General features: G+C 45.6%; 1 protein-coding gene across 1 annotated transcript in view; it reads right to left on the bottom strand.

The window, feature by feature from the left end:
* The window catches only part of LOC115086658 (cullin-9-like), a 582,584-nt gene that overhangs the window by 72,041 nt on the left and 485,277 nt on the right, over positions 1 to 25,266 (bottom strand). Inside the window, exon 36 of the mRNA XM_029592817.1 lies at positions 2,421 to 2,495. Within this exon, the coding sequence (XP_029448677.1) occupies positions 2,421 to 2,495 (75 nt within the window). The remainder of the gene's footprint in view (positions 1 to 2,420; positions 2,496 to 25,266) is intronic.

Raw genomic sequence — 25,266 nt, 5'->3', positions numbered from 1 at the left:
CCACACACATTCTCCCAGCTCCCACTGCACATCCTGGGGACATCCTTTCAGCACATCACCACCTCTCCCTGCTTATCCCAGGGACATTCTCCCCCTCCATCCCACACACATTCTACTTCCTCCCACTGCCCATCCTGGGGGCATCCTTTCAGCACATCACCACCCCTCCCTGCTCATCCCAGGGAAATTCTCCCCCTCCATCCCACACACATTCTACTTCCTCCCACTGCCCATCCTGGGGGCATCCTTTCAGCACATCACCACCCCTCCCTGCTTATTCCAGGGACATTCTCCCCCGCCATCCCACACACATTCTACTAGATCCCACTGCCCATCCTGGGGACATCCTTTCACCATATCACCACCTCTCCCTGCTTATCCCAGGGACATTCTCCCTCTCCATCCCACACACATTCTCCCAGCTCCCACTGCCCATCCTGGGGACATCCTTTCAGCACATCACCACCCCTCCCTGCTCATCCCAGGGAAATTCTCCCCCTCCATCCCACACACATTCTACTTCCTCCCACTGCCCATCCTGGGGACATCCTTTCAGCACATCACCACCTCTCCCTGCTTATCCCAGGGACATTCTCCCTCTCCATCCCACACACATTCTCCCAGCTCCCACTGCCCATCCTGGGGACATCCTTTCAGCACATCACCACCCCTCCCTGCTCATCCCAGGGACATTCTCCCCCTCCATCCCACACACATTCTACTTCCTCCCACTGCCCATCCTGGGGACATCCTTTCAGCACATCACCACCTCTCCCTGCTTATCCCAGGGACATTCTCCCCCTCCATCCCACACACATTCTACTTCCTCCCACTGCCCATCCTGGGGACATCCTGTCAGCACATCACCACCTCTCCCTGCTTATCCCAGGGACATTCTCCCTCTCCATCCCACACACATTCTCCCAGCTCCCACTGCCCATCCTGGGGACATCCTTTCAGCACATCACCACCTCTCCCTGCTTATCCCAGGGACATTCTCCCCCTCCATCCCACACACATTCTACTTCCTCCCACTGCCCATCCTGGGGACATCCTTTCACCACATCACCACCTCTCCCTGCTTATCCCAGGGACATTCTCCCCCTCCATCCCACACACATTCTACTTCCTCCCACTGCCCATCCTGGGGACATCCTTTCAGCACATCACCACCTCTCCCTGCTTATCCCAGGGACATTCTCCCCCTCCATCCCACACACATTCTCCCAGCTCCCACTGCCCATCCTGGGGACATCCTTTCAGCACATCACCACCCCTCCCTGCTCATCCCAGGGACATTCTCCCCCTCCATCCCACACACATTCTACTTCCTCCCACTGCCCATCCTGGGGACATCCTGTCAGCACATCACCACCTCTCCCTGCTTATCCCAGGGACATTCTCCCCCTCCATCCCACACACATTCTCCCAGCTCCCACTGCCCATCCTGGGGACATCCTGTCAGCACATCACCACCCCTCCCTGCTTATCCCAGGGACATTCTCCCCCTCCATCCCACACACATTCTACTTCCTCCCACTGCCCATCCTGGGGACATCCTTTCACCACATCACCACCTCTCCCTGCTTATCCCAGGGACATTCTCCCCCTCCATCCCACACACATTCTACTTCCTCCCACTGCCCATCCTGGGGACATCCTGTCAGCACATCACCACCTCTCCCTGCTTATCCCAGGGACATTCTCCCCCTCCATCCCACACACATTCTCCCAGCTCCCACTGCCCATCCTGGGGACATCCTTTCAGCACATCACCACCTCTCCCTGCTTATCCCAGGGACATTCTCCCCCTCCATCCCATACACATTCTACTTCCTCCCACTGCCCATCCTGGGGGCATCCTTTCAGCACATCACCACCCCTCCCTGCTTATTCCAGGGACATTCCCTCCATCACATCACAACCTCCACAGCCTATGCCAGGGATATCCTCTCTCCATAACATCATCTTCTCCACTTAAAGCTGAGACCTCACCTCCCCCCCCCCCCAGCTAGTTCCAAGGACATTTCCCTGTTAGCCCCGGGACATCACCACTTCCCTCCCCCCCAGCTATCCCAAAGGTCATCCCTTTCCTCAGATTACCACCTTATGGATGGACATATCCTATGGCTATCCCCACCCCTCACATCTCCATCTTCCCCAAACTATCTCAGGGACATTTCCTCCCCATATCACCACACTCCCTGCTCTAATATTTCTGGGATTCCCTTCCACCTCACCTAGGGTTTAAATCTTCCGTGGGGCTTCCCGCCATCTTTTTCACAGCCCCAACACTTTCACCTCCATTGGTAAAAGCCTCACTAGATTCCATCCCAGCAGATCTCACTCCTCTCACAGATCCCACGCCTAACTGCCAGCAGCAAAATCAACCACACTCCCAAGGAGTTCCCAAATCTTACCCTGGCCAGGTGATGGAAGGTACATCGTTCATTATAATCATAAAACCGCTTCTCCTGGCGTGCTGCTTTACTCACCTGCAAAGGAGAAAGAGGAATGGCTATTAGCATCTTATATATCCCCTTCTCCAAGAACGGAGATTAAACACTCCCCCATGTACAACTTCATCAGGTATCTGCCTAACAACCTCACTCAGGCACTAGGTATAGATTCTGCCCCATATACCAGCTCACGGACATAAAGACTAGATGGATGCATCCTCTAACACGTCCACATACACCAGCTCATCCAAACACCCCCTATGTACCAAACTGCTTGGGCACAAAGATCAGATGCCTCCACTACAGCTCTACATTTATACCCTCATCCAGGTCCCAAGAGCAGAGACCTTTCTCACACCTGCACAGATACCTCTTCACCCAAGCACTTTCCTGATATACCCTCTCCCCCAATGTACCACCTCACCCAGGCACTTCGCTGACATGTCCACCATGTACCAAACTGCCTGAGCATGACAGATGCTGAGCACTTACAATCTCACCCACTCATCTAGGGCAGACGCTCTAAATATACCAGCTAACACCGCTCCAGATAGCAATCCATTCAGGAGCCTCCCTGACATCCCACACCATGTATTACCTCACCTGGACTCTAAGACCAGATGCATCCCCCGTATCTTCACATGTCAAACCTCAAAATATACCACCAGAAACCGAGAGGTTAAAGCTGGAATATGGGGAGTAAGGCTTAAATGTGCTAAGAAAGCTTGTCATTTAATTCTTGCTCTTCCCTAGGCCGTAACAGTGATACAAGCTCACAGCTAGTAAATGCAGACAGAAGATATGGAGGATCTATAGGCAGAAGACCAAGACCACCTGCAGAAATGCAGGGGAAGCTTTAAGATGGAGATAACTTCCAATGATCCAATGGCAGCAAACATAAGTGCACAAAGAGAAGTTGACATTTATTTATTTATTTAAGTTTTTTTTATATACCAACATTCAAGACGGTAGTCCCATCATGCTGGTTCACAAGAAACAGGGGTGACATAAAACCTTTTTATAAAATATGTTGTTGGGAGTCATGTGATGCAGTCTTAGGAGGAAGAAGCAAGTTGTGTTCTCGTGGACCTTTTCAGAAATTTGCCCCTTGAACTGCTATCTCTGCTTTCTCAACGGTTAAAATTCCTCCTAATGATGCTGTATGCATCTTTACTGGCCCTATGCTTTGAAAAATCTGGGAAAATTAAAAAAAAATATCTGTAAATAAAAGGTATGGTGAAGATGTTGGGCCTGGAGAAACATTGAGCTCTGTCTCGCTGAACTTCCTGCTGAAATGATTTTGGCCATGAGAGAAGTATTGCAGTATTCGGATACTCACCAGCCGGGACGTGTGTCTAGAAACAGTGGTGGACAAGGTTGCTCAACGTGTTTCCAATGTAAATGAAAGGAATATGAGCTCGGACGAAATAAACGAGAAGGTGGAAGAGATGGAAAATTCTCACCGTGGCCATGCAAAAAACTGAAAAAAACTCAAGCGCTCTTATAAATGTTTGATGATAAAACCTGAAGACTTAGAAAACAGAATCTCTGGATCAGAAGGGGCCAACCTGTCCCAGCTGTTAGGATTTACTCCAATTAATGAAAGTTGTGCCCCTGATGGTAAGGTAAGTACCTTCAGGCAGTTATCTTGTAGCTACATTATTTGAGTGATAAGGTTTGTTGAGTGTCAGCAGCCTGAAAGGCTGGAGCTCTGTAATATCAAGAATCATGGGTTTTTTATTTTTCAAGATTTCTCTGCTGCGCCACAATGGGTTATCTGCAATAGAGGCATGTATTGTGCAGTGTGCTGGTCTGATTGTGACACAGGTTCACCCAGACCAGCATGAATTGGTCAAAGGAAATGGTCTCAGTGGCTAACACTACTCATATGTCTGATCAACATTACTCGCTAGCTGGATAAACATAGAAGACCACAACATCTCATCAATGGACAAGACAAGGCTAGGGGTTTTATGCTGTGTGTGCTGGAAAGGTTCAAATTCCCTCGATGTCAAAGTGTGGGTAGGGGTCTGTTATTCAAAACCAGGGGCAAGGGAAGTTGTGAATGGTGCTCTTCCTCATTCTTCTCTACCCACCCTGCATGGTACGTGCCAGGGCTCTCCCCCTTTCCCTTTATTATTTAATCTGGTTATTGAACCAATGGCTCAACCTTTACGGCATTGCAGTTCTGTTCTAGGATTTCAAACAGAGGGCGTCTCCCACAAAATCTCCTTATATGCCAATGCACTGTTATTGGTTTCTCACTCTTATTTTCCAGCCCCAATTATTTTTCATCTATTAACAGAACAGTTTACAAGATTTATTAATCTGAGATCCTCCCCACTGGGCCTGAGTTAGGTACTCTGCCTTGTCTTAACAGATTTAAATTACAGAAAGAAAGGGTTAAATATTTGGAGCTTATAGTCACTAAAATATTTTTGCAAGGAATTATGACCCTGTAATTATAAATATTAAAAAAAATTAAAGTCATGGAGCAAATGTCTTCCAGCTTGATTGAAAGGATTAAAATACTTAAAATAAGTAAATGTGAAATGGTTATTTAAAAACAAAAAGATTAGGGGCCCTCCATGAAGTTAGCAAGTAGCACATTTAAAACAAATAGGAGAAAATTCTTTTTTACTCAATGAACCATTAAGCTCTGGAAATCACTACAAAATGATATAGTTAAGGAAGTTAGTGAAACTTTGTTTAAAAAGGGTTGGACCTGGAGAAGTCCATAAACTTTTATTGACCAGGTTGACTTAGGAAAAGCCGCTACTTATTTCCGGATGATAGCAATATGGGGTCTATTTACTGTTTTGGATCTTGCCGGGTATTACAGACTAGATGCTGGGCTTGATGGACCCTTGGTCTGACCCAGTATAGTAATTTTTATGTTCTTATGCAAAATGAATGTACTACTGTAGCTGATGTATCTTTGTCAATATGTCCATGTTTGGTACCTGCAAATGTTTTCAGAGAGCTGAATGAATTGATGTCCAATTTTATTTGGGTCAACTTACCTGCACGTATATGGCTTTCTACTCTATGGCTTCCATAGATAGGATTTTGGACAGCGCTGGGGAGGAGTCAGCTGTCGTCTGGAAAGTTCAAGAGCAATCTGCTTCTCTTATTAACTCATCTTTGGAATTTTATACCTCTTAATATTCGTCTCGAGAAAGAGTTCTTAAAATTTAGAAAAGCTCTTAAATCTCATCTGTTTGTACAAGCTTTTCCACATTTAATTTTGTTTCGATATCTTTTATGTTATGATTTATTAGTGTTAGTCATGCTTATTTTAATTGTATATCGCTTTGTTTTACATTTGTAATTGATTGTGATTAATCAAGAAATAATAAACAAACAAACAATTACATAGGAAGGTGTGAGAGGGAAGTTCTGGAAGCCAAATATAGGCTTTAAGTAGAAGGGTGAGATCCAGAATCTCCAGAGTAGCATTCTCTGAAATGCTCCCTGTTCCACGCGCAGGTCCCCAGTGGCAGGCAGAGCTCCGGAGTCTCAATGCGTGGATAAGATGATGGTGCAAGCAAGAGGGTTTCAGTTATGTAAGGAACTAGCCAACATTTTGGGGAAGAGGGAGTCTTTTCTGAAAAGATGGGCTTCACCTTAACCAGGGTGGAACCAGAATACTCTTTAAAAAAGAGATAGAGCACCTTTCAAACTAGAGCAAAGGGGAAAGCAGGCAGTCACTCAGCAGCACATGGTTCAGAGGGAGGTATATTCAAAGGATACTAATGAAACAGGAGAGTTAGTAGAGCATCCCAACAGAGAGGTTCCAATAAAAGCAAAAGTAGCCCATGTGCCTACAAGTAAAGAACCACCTGAGTTAAAAGATTCCAGAGAGGTCACGTGATGCGGTGAGGCGGGCGAGACGCTTTTGCCTGCGCTCCGTGGGTCCCCTCCCGATTTAAGCCTAACTTAGCCCTAAAAAGCGAAAATTCCGCGGATCTAAAACTTCTCTACGCTGTGCGACTCTTGCGGGCATAGGAGGGAGCAGGACGGAAGGAACTCAGTGCCCCAGAATGACCACGAAAGCGCCCTGAAAGGACAAGCTGAAGGCAGGAGGAGGGGACGACAAAATGGCGGAGGCACAAAACACCGCGGAGGCGCCGACCCTAGATGAAAGAGGAATAGAAAAACTTACCGCAGCGGTCGTGGCGGCCCTGGACCACAAATTTGAGGGCCTTAATAGTAATCTTGCGGCTTTAAAAGAATCCATGGGAGACATCGGTCGCCGTATCGATATAGCAGAAGGCAGAATTGCCCTCGTGGAAGAAGACAATATGGCGCTCACGTCCAAAATCACCACTCTAGAAGCAGCGTGTAAGGCGACAGAGGAAAAACTAGAAGACCTCGAGAACAGGTCGAGAAGGAACAATTTAAAATTTATGGGCATCCCAGAGTCTGTTCTCGAGGGAGAGCTTAAAAAAACTTTGGAGGAGTGGTTGCCGGCGGTTTTACAGCTCCCGGATTTGATCGGCAGACTAACTATAGAGAGGGCTCACAGGCTGGGACCACGACGAGACACGGAGAAGAGGCCTCGCCTGATCATAGCAAGGTTCCTGGACTGGGGGCAGAGAGCATTGATACTGGCAGCATTTAGAAAGGTTCGAGCGCTGAAATTTCAGGAGCACTCCGTGGTTATCTTCCAGGACTATTCTGCAGCGGTAGCTGCGAAGAGGAAATTATTCTCTAAAACCTGTCAGGAGTTATTTAATCAAAATGTGCGTTTCGCGCTCCAATACCCGGCACTCTTAAAAATTTGGAAGGGAGGCAAGATCCTATCATTCGATTCTCCAAGCAAGGTGGAGGCATGGATGAAGGCAGCAGTGGGCGATAATACTTCAATGGGCACCTAAGAATTAGCCCGGATAGGACACGCAAATTGAGAAGTGAGGAAGTAGATGAGCATGAAGCTCACGGAGCTCCTGCAGATGAGTTTATTGATTGTGTCATTATGTGTTATGGCATTCTTCTTGCCTGAATCTCTTATTTTTACCAATTTCCTTTCTGTAATATCAGTATATTAAGTAAGACCAGCGGGGCTGGGTGCCTACCCCTTACAGCGGCTGGACATGTGCACAGGGCAAAATGCCTTGGAAGTTTACTTGGTTCCATTACGTTTAATTTCCAAATGTTTGCATGTGACCTGATTTAGATATAAAGGGGTCTTCAGTCGGAAAGCCGCTAGGCTGCTAAACCTCATTACTCGGAATGTGAAGGTGTAATGCAGTCCAATTTCATTCGATATGTATCAGCGGGGGGTGGACAACAGCCTGAAGCATGGCTTAGATTGCCAAAGAAATACATAGAAAAAGGGTTTTCCATCGGGAGGGGGGGGGACACACGACCGCACGTACTACGGACCTCGACCCCAATATATGGGGAGGAATTGGAGATCAGGGGGTATTGCTCCCAAATTGGGGGAAGGAGGAGGGGTGGTACAGGAGGGGGGGGGGAGACACTTGGGGGGAGAGGGGAGGAAGGGGGGGGGAAGTTCGAGACCTGATGGGAACAGAGAAGACAAGGTTAGACCTATACAAAGGATCGCTGGACGGGACCCTGGGGTTCAGGCTGGGAAACTCCGGGGTATTCTCAAGATACTCAGATTTCAACAATGGAGAATAGATATACGGCTTAAATGACATCTCTCAGATGTGGTTCGTGGAATGTGGGAGGGATAGGTTCTCCCAAACGACAAAAGATACTTAGCGCTTTACTTAGGAAAAAATTGGTATTGCTGGCCTGCAAGAAACCCATTTAACGGAAGAGGAGAGTAAAAAACTGAAACGTAGTTGGGTAGGGCAATGTCTATACGCGCCAGCGGTAAATAGGAAAGCAGGGGTGGCGTTGTTAATACACAAAAATATACAGATGGGTATTCTTAACCAAATCGTAGACGATGAAGGAAGGTACATCATAGTGGTTGGGAGCATCAGAGGCCAGGAATACACTTTCTGTAATATCTACGGTCCCAATTCCTACTCAAAATCATTTTTTCAGACATTGATCGCGCAGATTTTGTCAGTAGTCAAAGGCCGATTGATATTATTGGGAGACTTCAATTGTGTCAGTGATGTTGATATGGATACATCGGGCACTAGAGTACGGGGTGATGGAGGCAAGGGTAAAGGCATTGACTATGTCAGCCATGAGCTGAATCTGCTGGATATATGGCGTACCTTACACCCCTCAGAAAGGGACTATACCCATGTCTCCAGGGCTCACGCTACGCTATCTAGAATCGATTATATCCTGGTAGCTGATGCCCTTTTTCCGCAGATCGTGAATGCCGAGATAGGCCCGATTGAAATTTCCGATCATGCCATCATTTGGGTTACTTTAACAACAGCTCAGGAAGATCCGGGCCCAAAATTTTGGAAATTCCCGGGCCATCTGACAAAGGATAAAAAATTCCAAGATTTCCTGAAAGAAAAATGGAAAGAATATGAACAGCATAATAACCAACACAAGGTAGATCCGGTTTTGTACTGGGAAGTTGGTAAGGCTGTCATGCGCGGAGAAATCTTGGCCTACACGGTAGCCCAAACTAAACATATGCACAAACAGATCAAGTTATTGGAAGCTAGGCTTCAGAAGGCAAAGGCCCAATTGGCGGCCAATAATAACATCCACACGAGGGGGAATTATCAGGCCATCTTACACACCCTGAATGATTGGCTTCATAAGAAAGCGCAAAAATCCATGTTGTTTGGTGAACATAAGTTTTTTCGGTATGGAAATAAGGCGGGAGCACTTCTTGCTAGGATGACTAGGACTGCTAGAGGGAAAACACATATTGCACACTTAAAGGATATACATGGGAATCCCATTCAGAAAGGAGCTGCTGTTTGTGCAGCTTTTAGAGACTTCTATAACAAATTATATACAGAAGACCGGCAAGGTGGCAGTGAACATGAAGCTGACTTTTTTACAGACTTACCTATCCCTCGAATCTCCCGAGAGCAACTAGAGCAGTTGAATCAACCAATCACGCTACTAGAAATTATCGGGGTCATTAAAACAAGTAAAAGGAATAAGGCTCCGGGCCCGGACGGGTTTGGGGCGGAATATTATAAGAGCCTATTGTATCAAATTGCCCCAGATATACAAAACTTCTTTGGTGCCGCCCAGAAATGGAAAGCCTTCCCGGAAGGGTTCACCAGGGCTTTTATCACAGTTTTGGAGAAACCGGGCAAAAACTTGGCCTTGCCATCATCGTATAGGCCTATATCCCTCTTAAACTTTGAGGCTAAGTTATTTGCCAAAATAATGGCAGATAGAATGAGTCAAGTATTACCATCCGTAATTACCTCCACGCAAGTGGGGTTTGTAAAGGAGAGATCAGTCAGTTCCAATTTAACTAAACTAATCATAGCTATGGAAGAAACGACAGCCAATGCAACGCCAGCCTTGGTTGTCGGATTCGATTCGGAAAAGGCGTTCGATAGGGTATCGTGGGCATATTTATTTTCGGTATTGGAAAGGTATGGATTCGACGGGGAAATTGTACAGAACATAGCAATGCTCTATAATAGTCCCAAATCAGCCATTATAGCAAATGGGCATGTATCGGAGGACTTCCGATTATATCGGGGAACTCGACAGGGCTGCCCACTGTCGCCATTGCTATATATCCTGACTATAGATCCCCTTTTGCGCAAGATTGAACGGGACGAACAGATAAGGGGTTATAGAGGGAAGACCCAAGAATTTAAAGTGTCGGCATTTGCAGACGACGTCCTGGTCTTTCTGACATCTCCGCAGCAATCCCTGGAAAAGGTGCTAGTTCATCAAAAATTATTTGGCATGTTCGCAGGCCTCAAAATTAATGAAGAAAAATCTGAGGCTATGGACCTTGGACCTCATGTGCAAACACAATGGCGGGGAGAGTTCCCGTTACGATGGGTGGGGCAGACTATGAGATACTTAGGCATACAATTGACTAGAAAGGTAGAACAGCTGAAAAGGGCTAACATAGGACACCTACTGAAACAGACGGAACAGAGATTGGGTATCTGGCGGACATTGCCATTGTCTATCATGGGGAAAATAAATCTATTGCGGCTGATGGAATTGCCACGGTGGCTCTATGTATTACAGAATATCCCAATATGGTTAACCAAAAAGGAGATTCACCAGCTGAATAGCATACTGACCCGCTACCTGTGGGGTGGTAAATGAGCACGAGTGTCCTTAAGTTCCCTGATGCTCCCATACGGGCAGGGGGGACTTTCCTGCCCAAACTGGAGGGATTATAATTTAGCCTGCCTTCTTAGACATATACAAGACTGGTTTCGGGGTTCTAGCCTGTACTCCCCATATGAGTTTTTATTGGACTGGGTCACACCATATTATCCCGAAAATTTACTTCATTTGGGGGCGGCAGAGGTCCCTGCCCAATATAAGAAAAGTCTCCTTATCCAAGCGTGTAGGAGGGCGTGGGTCTATTTAAGCAGGGATAAACTCCAAATAGACAAGGGGATATCGCCATATCTTCGACTCCAAGGAAACCCACAGTTTGAGGTAGGCAACTCTAGCATTATCTTTCGTAGATGGGAGGCCAAAGGCCTACTTAAAGTGGTCCAGCTTTGGGATGAGGAGAGGGCCTGTGTTTACAGTTTTCAGGACCTTCAAGCTCAATACTCCCTTGATTCCACAGAGTTTTATGCCTACTTGCAGGCTAGACATTACATAGTCCTGGATAATGTGCAATGGACCAATTCAGAAATCTCACTTAGATAAACTTCGAACTTTCTTTACGCCGATTGGGAAAAAACAAAATTCTTGCTCGGTTTTTTCTAGAGCTCTTAGAGAACTCCCTATGGTACGGGTTCTGGAAGGCATTCGAGGTCTTTGGGCTAATCAGGCTGAGGTACAGATAGTATCTCTGATCTTATCAGATACCGCAAAGGTCACTGAAAATATTACCTTGAGGGAAATCGGATATAAAGTACTTCGATGTATGTATATGCCTAGAACTCGACTGTTTAAAGCCAAATTGTGTGCTACTGATGTATGTCAAAAATGTAAGGGGGATAAAGGAACGTTACGGCACTTATTTTGGGACTGTCCTATAATTGCTAGTTTTTGGGATACTGTGACAAGCATTTTGGGATCTATACTACAGAGGACTATTCCGCCTACACCAGAATTATGCTTGTTGCGATTGATTAAGGGTCCGCTGCAACAATTAACAGAACACGACCAAATATTCTTGCAAAAGGCTCTTTTGGTGGCCTTACAACCGATTCTCATGGAGTGGATTACGGAAGATTCGCCAAAAGTTGACATATGGAAAAATAGACTCTTTAAAGTTCTTCAATTTGACTACATGACAGCGCGCGATAAATCCCAATCAGCAGTGATCACATGCCAAGGGATATGGAGAAATTACTGGAACACTCTCACACCCACGATGCAGGAATGTGTTTCGACTCTATTCACCACTAGCAACTGAGGGATCCTTTGGACTTTCTAAACGTATGCCGTCAGGTCCTGGGGAGGGGGGAGGTACTGTTGGGAACTTGGGGGGGAACTGGTGGGATACTATTGGGGGATGTTTGGGGGGAGAAAAGATGGTAAGCAAAAGGAGATAGCAATGTTAAGCCTCGTAGTCTGTCAATGGCCTACTATGTATCTTTGTGGCACTGTTTTGATTGCTGTCTTACCTGTTGAAATGCTGAATAAATATATTAAAAAAAAAAAAAAAGATTCCAAATTATCCTGGTCAACTGAAAAGCCGGTTGTTAATACAAACAAAAAACAAACTTTGAAATGTCTGTATGCCAGTGCCAGACGTCTAAGAAGTAAGATGGGAGAATTAGAGTATATAGCAGTGAATGATGGTATAGACATAATTGGCATCACAAAGTCCTAGTAGAAGGAGGATAATCAATGGGACAGTGCTGTACTAGGGTACAAATTATACCGCAATGATAGAGAGGATCAACTTGGGGGTGAGGTGGTGCTTTATATTCAAGATAGAAACATAGAAATGACAGCAGAAAAAGACCACATGGTCCATCCAATCTGCCCAGTAAGCTTATGGTGGTATCTGCTGTGCCATGTACCCAAGCCAGATGAACAAAATCTCTAGCAAACACTAACTATAACTAACTTTGTCCGCCAAACAAGCAGCGGGATGAAGAAACCATGCAAACTTAAAGCCCTGTCCACCCTAGGTGGGACTGGAAACAACCATTCCTCAGAGCATTTCTTCAGAGCAAACCTAATAACTGATCGAGCAGACTCTCTCCTTTCCTCTTTCCCGAGCTGAGCAGGACTCTGGACTGATCCGTGGTACTTCAGGAATGAAAATTAGCAGGTAAGAACCAATTTTTCTTTCCCTGATTGTACCCGGATCAGTCCAGACTCCTGGGATGTACCAAAGCTTCTCTACCCAGGGTGGGACCTCGAGAGTCCCGCTCAAAGCACATCTCCAAAACCCCCAGAATCTGGGGCCTAGACATCCAAACGATAGTGACTGGCAAAAGTGTGTAAAGACTTCCAAGTAGCTGCTCTCAAATCTCCTGTGGCAAAACTTGCTGACACTCGGCCCATGAGGCCGATTGCGAGCGAGTAACAAACAGCAAAAGATCGGACCACATCACACCTATCCTTAAAGAGCTACACTGGCTACCAATTTCTTATAGAATCCAGTACAAAGCCCTAACCCTCATACACAAAACACTCCACAATGATAAGATTGACTGGACAAATGATGCACTTCATTTTCACACTCCACAAAGGAACCTCCGATCCACAAATACTGGACTTCTCCCTACCCCCTCTCCGAAAATAGCGCACCTCATGACAACAAGGGATCGTGCTCTATCCCTTGCAGGACCCTCCCTATGGAACAAACTACCAATGGAGCTAAGAACAGAACCAACATCCCAAACTTTCAAGAAAAACCTAAAGACATGGCTCTTCCAAAAAGCCTTTGCATCAATAGGTTGACGCCAATCAAAACCGCCCAACAGTCACAAACACTGAAAATGAATATATTCCTTTCCTGTAAAACAGCGATGTTGTCTCCCTTCTGATATCTTATGATTAATCCTATAACGACAAAAGTTCCTTAACCTATGTTAATTTCATTTTAAGGTCCCACTATCACCTTTTAATTTCCTGTTAACTTGTTTTGTTCAGTTAAAGTTTTACCTTTGTTCAACTAAAGTTAATTCTAAGTTTTAATGTATGAAACAATAGGAAAACATTTAAGTTTCTAGCACCATCCACGTTGTCTATAAACTGATGTGATATGCCAAATCGAATGTCGGTATATAAAAATAAATAAATAAATAAATAAAATGCGCCCAAAGACCTACCGGAACCGGGCGACCCTAGCAATGTATGCAGAGCTAATCGCCTCCTTCAACCAGTGTGCGATAGTGGCCCTAGAGGCCGTGTGCCCCCTTCTGGGGCCACTCCACAACACAAAAAGATGATCCAAAAGACGAAAACTGTTCATAACTTTCAGGTAACACAACAGAACCCGTCTCACGTCCAATCTCCATAAGTCTTTAGCTTGAGGAGAGGGGGAATCTGAAGCCGGAAAGGATGGGAGCTCCACTGACTGATTCAAATGAAAGGAGGATACCACTTTGGAAGAAAGGAGGGAACCATTCTCAAGGACACTCCTGTATCTGTAATCCGTACGAAGGGCTCCCTACATGACAAGTCCTGAAGCTCTGATATCCATCAAGCAGAAAATTTAGCCACCAGGAAGTCCATCTTTAAGGTAAGGTCCTTAAGCATCGCCCACTTTAAGGGTTCGAATGGGGGCGCACACATAGCCCTCAGGACCACATTAAGGCTCCAGGAAGGACAGGGATTCCGGACCAGGGGAACATAAATGCTTCGCTCCACGAAGAAACCGCACTACGTCCAGATTAGCCACAAAAGCAACTCCTCGCACCTTACTGCGAAAACAACCTAGGGCCGCTACTGAATTCACAGGGAATTAAAGGACCAACCTCTAACGAGACCATCCTGCAAAAAGGCCAAAACATCCCCCACCCCAAGGCACGAGTAGGCTCAATCTTGTGCTCCAAACACCAAGACTCAAAAACTCCCCATACCCTGATGTACGCCAGGGAAGTAGAGATCTTCCTGGACTGCAAGGGAGTAGTGACTACTGCATCCGAATAACCCTTATTCTTTAAACGCTCCCTCTCAAAAACCAGGCTGCTAGACCAAAGCGATCTGCCCCTTCTAAACAAACGGGGCCTTGACACAGCAGATTTGGCAGTAGATGTAAGTGCAAGGGCTCGTCCACCGCCAGGTTGATCAGATCCGCGAACCACGGCCGCCTCGACCACTCTGGAGCTACCAGGATTACATCGCCTGGATGAGCCTCTATGCGTCGTAATACCTTGCCGATTAAGGGCCACGGAGGGAAGACGTACAGAAGCACACCCAATGGCCAGGGGAGAACTAGGGCATCCACCCCCTCCGACCCTGGCTCCTGACGCTGGCTGAAGAATCTTGGGTCTTTTGTGTTGCGGAATATCGCCATCAAATCCATGTATGGCCTGGTCCTCCTGCGGCAGATAAGAAGAAAGGCCTCCTCCGATAGTTCCCTCTCCCCGGGATCCAGCTGGTGACGGCTCAGGAAGCCCGCTTGAATGTTGTCCGTGCCTGCAATATGGGAAGCTGCGATTCTCTCCAGATGTATTTCCGCCCAGCTGATCAGCTCTAGGGCTTTTGCTTGGCTCTTGGTACCACCCTGATGGTTGATGTAAGCTGCTGCTGTCGCATTGTTTGACAGGTCTCTCACCGATCTCCCTCGCACCACAGGAAGAAGAGCCTGAAGAGTAAGTTGAACGGCTCTGGTCTCCAACCGGCTGATGGACTACGCGGACTCTGTCGTCAACCAATGCCCTGCACCGATCTGTTCCAACAGACCGCCCCCTAACTGGAGAGGCTGGCATCCATGGTTACCATCATCCAAGAGGGGACTTCCAGGTCTACCCCTCGGCGAAGCTTGTCTGAGATGAGCCACAAGGAGAGACTAGACTGCACAGACTCAATAAGAGGAAGTGGTAGCTGAAACTGTTCAGAGATCGGGTACCATCGGGGATAGTAAGGCTGATTGAAGAGGCCTCATATGAGCAAAGGCCCATGGAACCAGCTCCAGGGTGGAAGCCATTGACCCAAGGACTTGCAAGTAATACCAGACCCTGGGCAGGCGTTTGGCCAACAACGAGCGAACTTGGGATTGCAACTCGTTGATCCGCTCCATGGTGAGGAAAACCTTGCCCAACCTTGTGTCGAAGAGGGCTCCTAAGAACTGGGAGGGAACCAGGTAGCTTTTGGCCAAATTGACTATCCAAGGACCACAAGAGACGCAGGACCCAATCCACTGCCTCCCATTAGAGAGATTCAGACTTCGCCTGAATCAGCCAGTCATCCAGATAAGGATGCACCAGCACTCCCTCCGGAGGGCTGCCGCCACCACCACCATGACCATGGTAAAGGATATGGACGCTGTCACTAGGCCGAAAGGCAGGGCGCAAAATTGAAAATGCTCTCCCAGAATCATGAACCTCAGAAACTGTTGGTGGTCGGGCCGAAGTCCTATGTGCAAATAAGCATCTGACAAGTCCAGGGACGCTAGGTACTCTCCCTCGTGGACCGCTGCAATTACTGACCTCAAAGTCTCCATGCGGAAATGTGGCACCTGGAGCGCCTCGTTCACCTCCTTCAAATCAAGAATGGGCCCGAAGGTGCCCTCCTTCTTGGGAACCACAAAGTAAATAGAGTACCTCCGCTGACTACGTTCCTTCGATGGCCAAATTAGACAATCAAATTTCTGACACCTTCTCTATCAATACAGGCATCCCCCAAGATTCAGCGCTCTCATTCACGCTATTCAACATATATCTGCTGCCTATATGTGCATTACTCGCAAATCTAGAGCTCAACTTCTTTCTATATGCAGACGATATACAATTCTATATACCATTCGACAAGACATTCAAAAAAACTGTCATCTTTGTCAACATACATGAAGGAAATACAACAAAAACTCTCTCAGCTGAAACTAACTCTAAACCCAAAAAACCCTGAAATTTTGTGGTTAAGGAGAGACCTAGAATCACTAATATTACTCCAGGTAAGTTCATGATTTGGGAATTCATATCGATGAGAACTTCACTATGAAAAAGCATATAAACAAATTAATCAAATCAGGGTACTCCAAGCTAAGAATAATACATCGACTGAAACCCTTGTTAACATTTCAAGATTTCTGAACTGTCTTACAAACACTTATATTTTCAAGCTTAGATTACTTCAACTCTCTTCTATTAGGCCTAGCATAGAGTCTACTAAAACCACTACAGCTACTTCAAAATGCCTTTGCAAGACTCTTACTAGGAACAAGGAAATGAGAAAACATTACCCCCTTGCTGATTGTGCTGCACTGGCTTCCTATACAATCCAGAATTCACTATAAAGTTTTATCCCTAATATTCACTATCATTTTATTTATTTACTTATTTATTTGATTTTATATACCGACAACCGTTTGCACATCGTGCCGGTTTACAGATAACTTATAACAAATAATATATAGGGCAAAGCCTTTACAAGGAACAGTTTGTAACATAAATGCAGTAACATGGCAATTAACTAGATAAATAAGTAGGGGAGGGAAGGGTAGGGATATACGAGACAAAAGGAGGGGGGAGGGGGGTATACGAGACAAAAGGAGGGGGGAGGGGGAACGACATCAACGACATCAACCCAAGTTTAACTACACACCACAGAGAGACCCAAGATCACAAAACAAAGGACTGCTTATGGTACCTTCAACTTGGAAAACACACTAACGCAAATAAGAGACCGAATGTTTTCAATAGCAGGCCCCAAGTTGTGGAACTCCTTCCAGAGTCAATATGTCAAATAACAGATAGAAAGAACTTCAAGAGTGAATTGAAAAGATGGCCCTTCAGAAAAGCATACGATTTAACGTAAAAGACCAATAATCTGATATGATGTGATGCACACTGTTACTAGAACTAGAACTTGTATTTCTGTTAAGTCAACCATGAATATGCACAAATATGAACTAGAATACAAAATGCACAAATATGAACTAGAATATACAGTAACTAGTGTAATTCCCTAAAATACTTATGATTTTGAATGAGAAAATGTTTACTTTGTGGTGTCAAACTAGTAGGTGAATGCTAACACTCAGTAAGTGATAGCGGACCATGAACATGTATGCGGATCTTGTAAACTGTTGTGATCTACTTTTGAAATGACGGTATATAAAACGCCTAAAAAACTAAATTAAAATATTGCATCTAGGCACCGTAGTCGCTATAAGGTATCCCACAAAGCCTTTTGTTTGGCATGGGATGCGCAGTAGGAGACCATATAGTCCTCCCGAACTGGTCAAGAAAATTCTAAACTGTAGCTGTCTCTTATCGCCTCCAGGAGAGATACAACGATAATCCGATGACAATCTGATGTGGTCCACGCCTCATAAAAGAGGGTTAGTCTCCCTCCGATGGCTTCCAGTGAAGAGTAGACTGGCCTGACTTCATTGTGAAGCTTTCCTCCCCTCACAAGCCCTCTTATCGAAGCAATCACGGGAGACTCTTTGGCTGCCTCGAAAAGACTGCTGCATTCCCGAGCCCTGCTTCTGCACTGAAGCTGAAGAATTCTTGCTGGAACGAAACCTCTTCATATCTCAGAACTGGGAACAAGTCGGAAAAACCTTCGTGCTGCTCTTTTTATCCCTCTGGCAACTTATTCCCTTTAGACTCCCCCAAATGCTTCATCAACTGCGGATGATACAAAGATCTGCAACAGAGTGGACAGCTGGAGTACTGTGTTCAGTACTGGTGCCCTTATCTAAAAAAGGATAAAGACAGGATAGAGGCGGTCCAAAAAAGAGCAACCAAAATGGTGAAGGGTCAGCATTGGAAGACTTATGAGGAGAGGCAGATGGATCTGAATACGTATACCCTGGAAGAGAGGAGGTGCAGGGGAGATATGATACAGACTTTCAGATACCTGAAAGGTTTTAATGATGCACAATCATCAAACCTTTTCCGTTGGAAAGAAATTAATAGGTCATGAAATGAAACTCCAGGGAGGACGACTCGGAACCAATGACAGGAAATATTTCTTCACAAAGAGGGTGGTGGATGCCTGGAATGCCCTTCCAAAGGAGGTGGTGAAGATAAAAACAGTGACGGAATTCAAAGGGGCATGGGATAAACACTGTGAATCCCTAAAGGCTAGAGGATGGAAATAAAGAAGAGAGAGCATGGGAGTAACTGAGGGTAACTTGCTGGTGTGGAGTTGCAACCCTTAACAAATAAGCCTTGATTCTGTTAATGCAACTCCATCATTGCTCTCTGCTTCAATGGCAGTGGGGAAAAGGTGAATTTGATTCAGACAGCAACCAAAAATGGCCCCAACTTTAACAGTTTGGGGAACAAATAAACATGGGGGTAACTTGCTGATGCAGCTTTCACTACCCTAAATCACTAAGCCTGATACTTTTGATGCAACTTCACCATTGCTCTCTGCTTCCATGGCAAGGGTTAAGGGAAACTGGATTCAAACAGCATCCTGACTTTTTCGGTCTGATAAACTGATAAGCATGGGGGTAACCTGCACAGTGCAGCAGATATAGGCATAAGCTTGCTGGGCAGACTGGGTGGATCATTTGGTCCTTTTCTGCCGTCATTTCTATGTTTCTGAGTGACCTTAATCTCCAGCTGTAACACAACATGAGGAATAAGAGGCCACAGTACCTGAACAAGTGGACCTTCCTAGGGTCATCCCCTTCCGTGACCGGAACCTCTTCTGGGTCAGATGCATCCTTATTTGCATCCAGTAGTACATCCTCGGTGTCAACCCCGGCACCATTATCAGGATCCCCTCCATGATCCTCAGGCAGCTCATCGAAACATTCCAAGTCCATTGAGCACCCCTCATCACCAGACAGATGTCCAAGGCCCAGATGGCAAAGAAGGCTCCCAGACCCTCCTTGTGGGGTCACTCTAGGTCTCTTTGAGAGGTAATGAGGCTTCTGGGCCAGGGATCATTTAACCCCTGCTCCCCTCTTGGCCAGAAAGGCCTTATGCAGAAGGACAAAATCCGTGGAAAATTCTTCCACCTCACTGTCCATGTTCTCCACCACCTCCTCAACAGGCTCACCCCCAGTTCCTGGTCCTCCAATGTGTCTGAGACCACCGGCAACAGCAGGGGAGAAGAGTCCCTGGACTCCCTTACTGATGCCTGCTTTCTGCCACATGTGCCTAAAATGACCACTGTGCCTTCGAACTTACCAGGAGCTTCCTTTATGGGCCCTGCCATCTGGGATGCAAAACCCATTTGTCTGTACTGATTTGGAGTATGAACAGGAACTGGCACTTAATGCTCAGACCACAGAAATAATTAACTGTGTGTACAGTATAGCATCCCTAGCAGACTCACCTTTAAGTACCCCAAGACTCTTGAAAAGAGAGTAACTGTGTCAGAACCAGTAAACATGTGCAAGAAAAGATGGAATTATGGAGAACAAAAAGCTGGAAAATGTATTAAAAAAGAACCCAAGACAATACTGAGAACTTCAGAGGGAGACCCATAGAGCAGAAGAATATAGATGGCTGGGGAACACGTAACCAGTTCCAGACCAATGACAGCTCCATGGATGGTGACAATGTATGGCCAGTTCCTCCCTGCTATTTTGGTAGAATAGGTTTGAACTGTACTGATCCAGAACTGATTTTTCTGAATAAAGAAGCTGGCATCTGCGCCAAATGTCATAAACAAAGCTGTTTATAAGAACAGTTATTAAACCTATTTACCAATTATGGGGGTCATAATCAAACGTTTTACATGTTTACCTGTATAAAAATCCCCCCCCCCCCTAGTGAACATGGCTAAAAGTACATGCACTGAATGAGCACACGCATACTTCCAGCAGCACTGGGGACAGGCATAGGAAAGTAAACATGGGGATACTTAATTCTGTAATCCCCAGCCATATGTTCAGATGTTTACTCTGCATGTGCTTTTTACCCACTGTGAATTTGCATGTCCTTCCCAGGGGGTTTCATTAATGTCATCTATATTACAACTCTTCATCAAGTAGTGTCATACCACAATCCCTATTACAAAGGAAAATTGGTTCTTACCTGCTAATTTTCGAACCTGGAATACCACAGATCAGTCCAGACAAGTGGGTTCTGCATCCCTACCAGCAAATGGAGGCAGAGAACAAAACCTTTCTGAAACTGCTACATAAGCAAGACCTGCAGTCCCTCAGTACTGATCTGTACCCAAGCCAAGATGATCTTAGAGTTTGGGTAATTGCCAGGTTCTTGTGGCCTGGTTTGGCCACTGTTGGAAGCAGGATGCTGGGCTTGATGGACTCTTGGTCTGACCCAGCATGGCAATTTCTTATGTTCTTATGTAGACAAATTAAAAAGTTAACCTAACTCCCTCTTCTATGTCAGCAGGGGAAAAAACGTAGAGCCCTTCAACAGGAGCCCTTATGTCCACAGCAGGGATCGAAATCCCTGAAAGTTAAACAATAATGAGTCTTCTATATGATACACATAGCAAGATATCGGTCTTTCAATAGGGTGGGGCTCTGGACTGATCTGTGGGATTCCGGGAACGGAAATTAGCAGGTAAGAACCAATTTTCCTTTCCTGGTCATACCCCAGATCAGTCCAGACAAGTGGGATGTACCCAAGCTCCCCTAAACCAGGTGGGAACCTGAAAGACCAATTTGCAATACACGATCCCCCAAACTGCACCTTCATCGGGCACCCTAACATCTATTCAGTAATGTCTGATGAAAGGGTGAAGCGATGACCAAGTCGCCGCAAGGCAGATCTTCTGTGGAGAAACTGACACTCTGCCCAGAAAGCTCCCCACACTCTGGCCCCTTCAGGAAGCGCCCTTCCCTTTCAACTAATGCAAAATGAGGGCTTCTTTCAGCCACCGTGCAATTGTAACTTTCAAAGCCTTGTACCCCTTCTTTGCTCCACTGAGCAGTACAAAAAGGTGATCACAGCTTCGAAATCCATTGGTAACCTTCAGACACCGAAGTAAACACCTACGAACATCCAACAAATATAACTGTCTGGGTCTGCCGCATCCGGATGCTGGAATGTAGTGAGTTCAATCAGGCGACTCAGATAGAATGTAAAAAAAACCAACTTTTGGCAAAAATAACAGAAACATCTGCCGCGAAACCCCATTCACTGAAATTTGAAGAAAGGGGTCCCTACATGATAAGGTCTGAAGTTCCAAAATTCGCCTGGCTGAGCAGATAGCCACTAGAAACACCACATTCAGAGAAAGATCCTTCAGGGACATACCCCATAACCGCTGAAAAGGTGAACCAAAAAGAGCCTTAAGCTCCAAATAGAGGGTTCAAGAGGGGTACATCAGGCTGTAAATGATTAGCACTTGTCTGAAAACCACATCCAAATGGGCCGTCAAAGAAAGTCGATCCACCTTGCCTTCCTAGCTGAAAATGAAGAGAGTTATATACCAACCCCTTCATAAGCCCTTTCTGCAGAAAGGTCCAATTTTGGTCAAGCCCTTCTTCAACACACCAGACCTGAAACGTCTTCCACACCCTTACATCCTAGCCGCACACTGAGCTGGGACTTGGACCAGAAGTCATTGAGAAATTGCATAAGCAAACAAAATGTCCAGTCCTTGTTGGTTGTTGTCTGAATATAAATCATCTTTTCTTTATTTCCTCCTGCAGTTGAAGCAGTGAGCTGCGCTGGATACGTATTCCAAGTGAAGTATCAGGCTTAATTGATTCGGAGTAGTAACCACCATAACAAGCAAGCTACTACCACGCTTATATGTTTACCCAGCCTTTGCAATTCAGTCCTTGTTGGTTGTTGCCTGAATATAAATCTTTTCTTCATTCCCCCTGCTGCTGAAGCAGAGAGCTATGCTGGATATGCATTGAAAGTGAAGTGTCAGGCTTATTTGGTTTGGGGTAGTAATCGCTGCAACAAGCAAGCTACTCCCACACTTATTTGTTTACCCAGCCTGTGCAATTCAGTCCTTGTTATTTGTTGCCTCCTTATAAATCATGTTTTCTTCATTCCCTCTGCCACTGAAGCAGAGAGCTGCTTGGATATGCATTGAAAGTGAAGTATCAGGCTTAATTGGTTCAGGGTAGTAACCGCCGCAACAAGCAAGCTACTCCCACACTTTTTTGTGAATGCAAATCCTTTTTTCCACACTTCCTCTTGCCGTTGAAGCAGACAGCAATGTTGGAGTCGCATTAACCGTGTGTATGTTTATTGAATAAGGGAATTAATCACCAGGTAGTAGCCGACATTCCCGCAAGCCACCCCATGCCTCCTCTTCATTCACATCCTCAAGACTTTATGGATCCACAGTATTTGTCCCACGCCCGAACATCTTTTTTAGGTGGATCAGCAACTTCCGATCCTGAGTAACCTCCAGCATGGCCGAATGTTCCCCCCAGGTGGTTTTCTTCGTAACCTTGCAGACCTAAGTATCAGCCTCTGGCAGGTGTTGGAGCTTAGCCATAGCTCTCCCCATCTTCAGTCCCGCTTGTGGAATATCCCACTCCTGGAGAACCAATTTCTTTACTGTTCCATGGAATGGAAAGGCTTTGGGGGCGCCCTCAGAGGTCCCCCCCCTTCATGGTTAAACCACAGCTGAGAAATTTCAAATCCAATTGTTCCAGCACATGCGGGATCGAAGGCCACAGCTCATCATTCCTGAATCTCCTTAACCTTTGCAGAAAGACTAAATGAATTCTTTGCTTCCGTGTTTACTAATGAGGATGTTGGAGAGATACCAGTTCCAGAGATGGTTTTCAGGGGTGATGAGTCAGACGAACTGAACGAAATCACTGTCAACCTGGAAGATGTGGTAGGCCAGATTGACAAACTAAAGAGTGAGAAGTCACCTGGACCGGATGGTATGCATCCTAGGGTACTAAAGGAACTCAAAAATGAAATTTCAGACCTATTAGTTAAAATTTGTAACCTATCATTAAAATCATCCATTGTACCTGAAGACTGGAGGGTGGCCAATGTAACCCCAATATTTAAAAAAGGCTCCAGGGGCGATCCGTGTAACTATAGACCAGTGAGCCTAACTTCAGTGCCGGGAAAAATAGTGGAAACTATCCTCAAGATCAAAATTGTAGAGCATATAGAAAGACATGATTTAATGGAACATAGTCAACACGGATTTACCCAAGGGAAGTCTTGCCTAACAAACCTGCTTCATTTTTTTTGAAGGGGTTAATAAACATGTGGATAAAGGTGAACCGGTAGATGTAATGTATTTGGATTTTCAGAAGGCATTTGACAAAGTCCCTCATGAGAGGCTTCTACGAAAACTAAAAAGTCATGGGATAGGAGGCGATGTCCTGTCATGGATTACAAACTGGTTAAAAGACAGGAAACAGAGAGTAGGACTAAATGGTAAATTTTCTCAGTGGACAAGGGTAAAAAGTGGAGTGCCTCAGGGATCTGTACTTGGACCAGTGCTTTTCAATATATATATAAATGATCTGGAAAGGAATATGACGAGTGATGTTATCAAATTTGCGGATGATACAAAATTATTCAGAGTAGTTAAATCACAAGCAGACTGTGATACATTACTGGAGGACCTTGCAAGACTGGAAGACTGGGCATCCAAATGGCAAATGAAATTTAATGTGGACAAGTGCAAGGTGTTGCATATAGGGAAAAATAAACCTTGCTGTAGTTACACGATGTTAGGTTCCATATTAGGAGCTACCACCCAAGAAAGAGATCTAGTCGTCATAGTAGATAATACATTGAAATCGTCGGCTCAGTGTGCTGCAGCAGTCAAAAAAGCAAATAAAATGTTAGGAATTATTAGGAAGGGAATGGTTAATAAAACGGAAAATGTCATAATGCCTCTATATCGCTCCATGGTGAGACCACACCTTGAATACTGTGTACAATTCTGGTCGCAGTATCTCAAAAAAGATATAGTTGCGATGGAGAATGTACAGAGAAGGGCAACCAAAATGATAAAGGGGATGGAACAGCTCCCCTATGAGGAAAGCTGAAGAGGTTAGGACTTTTCAGCTTGGAGAAGAGACGGCTGAGGGGGGATATGATAGAGGTCTTTAAGATCATGAGAGGTCTTGAACGAGTAGATGTGACTCGGTTATTTACACTTTCGAATAATAGAAGGACCAGGGGGCATTCCATGAAGTTAGCAAGTAGCACATTTAAGACTAATCGGAGAAAATTCTTATTCACTCAACGCACAATAAAGCTCTGGAATTTGTTGCCAGAGGATGTGGTTAGTGCAGTTAGTGTAGCTGGGTTCAAAAAAGGTTTGGATAAGTTCTTGGAAGAGAAGTCCATTAACTGCTATTAATCAAGTTTACTTAGGGAATAGCCACTGCTATTAATTGCATCAGTAGCTTGGGATCTTCTTAGTGTTTGGGTACTTGCCAGGTTCTTATGGCCTGGTTTGGCCTCTGTTGGAAACAGGATGCTGGCTTGATGGACCCTTGGTCTGACCCAGCATGGCAATTTCTTATGTTCTTATGTTCTTAACCTTGGCTGCCCCCGAAGGGCTCCCTCCAGGGCCATCAACTTAATCCCCGAACCCCTCTGAGGCATCCGCATCATCAGCGTCTCCACTCCGATGACCTTGAAGGTCTAGCAAATGGGAAAAAAGCACTTGACATTCCCAGACAGTCTTGCCTGCCCTCCTTAGCCTGTCGCTGGAGACCCAGTGGAGG

Source organism: Rhinatrema bivittatum, chromosome 3 (genome assembly GCF_901001135.1).
Source record: "Rhinatrema bivittatum chromosome 3, aRhiBiv1.1, whole genome shotgun sequence".
Lineage (NCBI taxonomy): Eukaryota > Metazoa > Chordata > Amphibia > Gymnophiona > Rhinatrematidae > Rhinatrema > Rhinatrema bivittatum.
The sequence above is the reverse complement of the archived record's forward strand: the minus strand, read 5'-3'. Positions and strand labels throughout refer to the sequence as shown.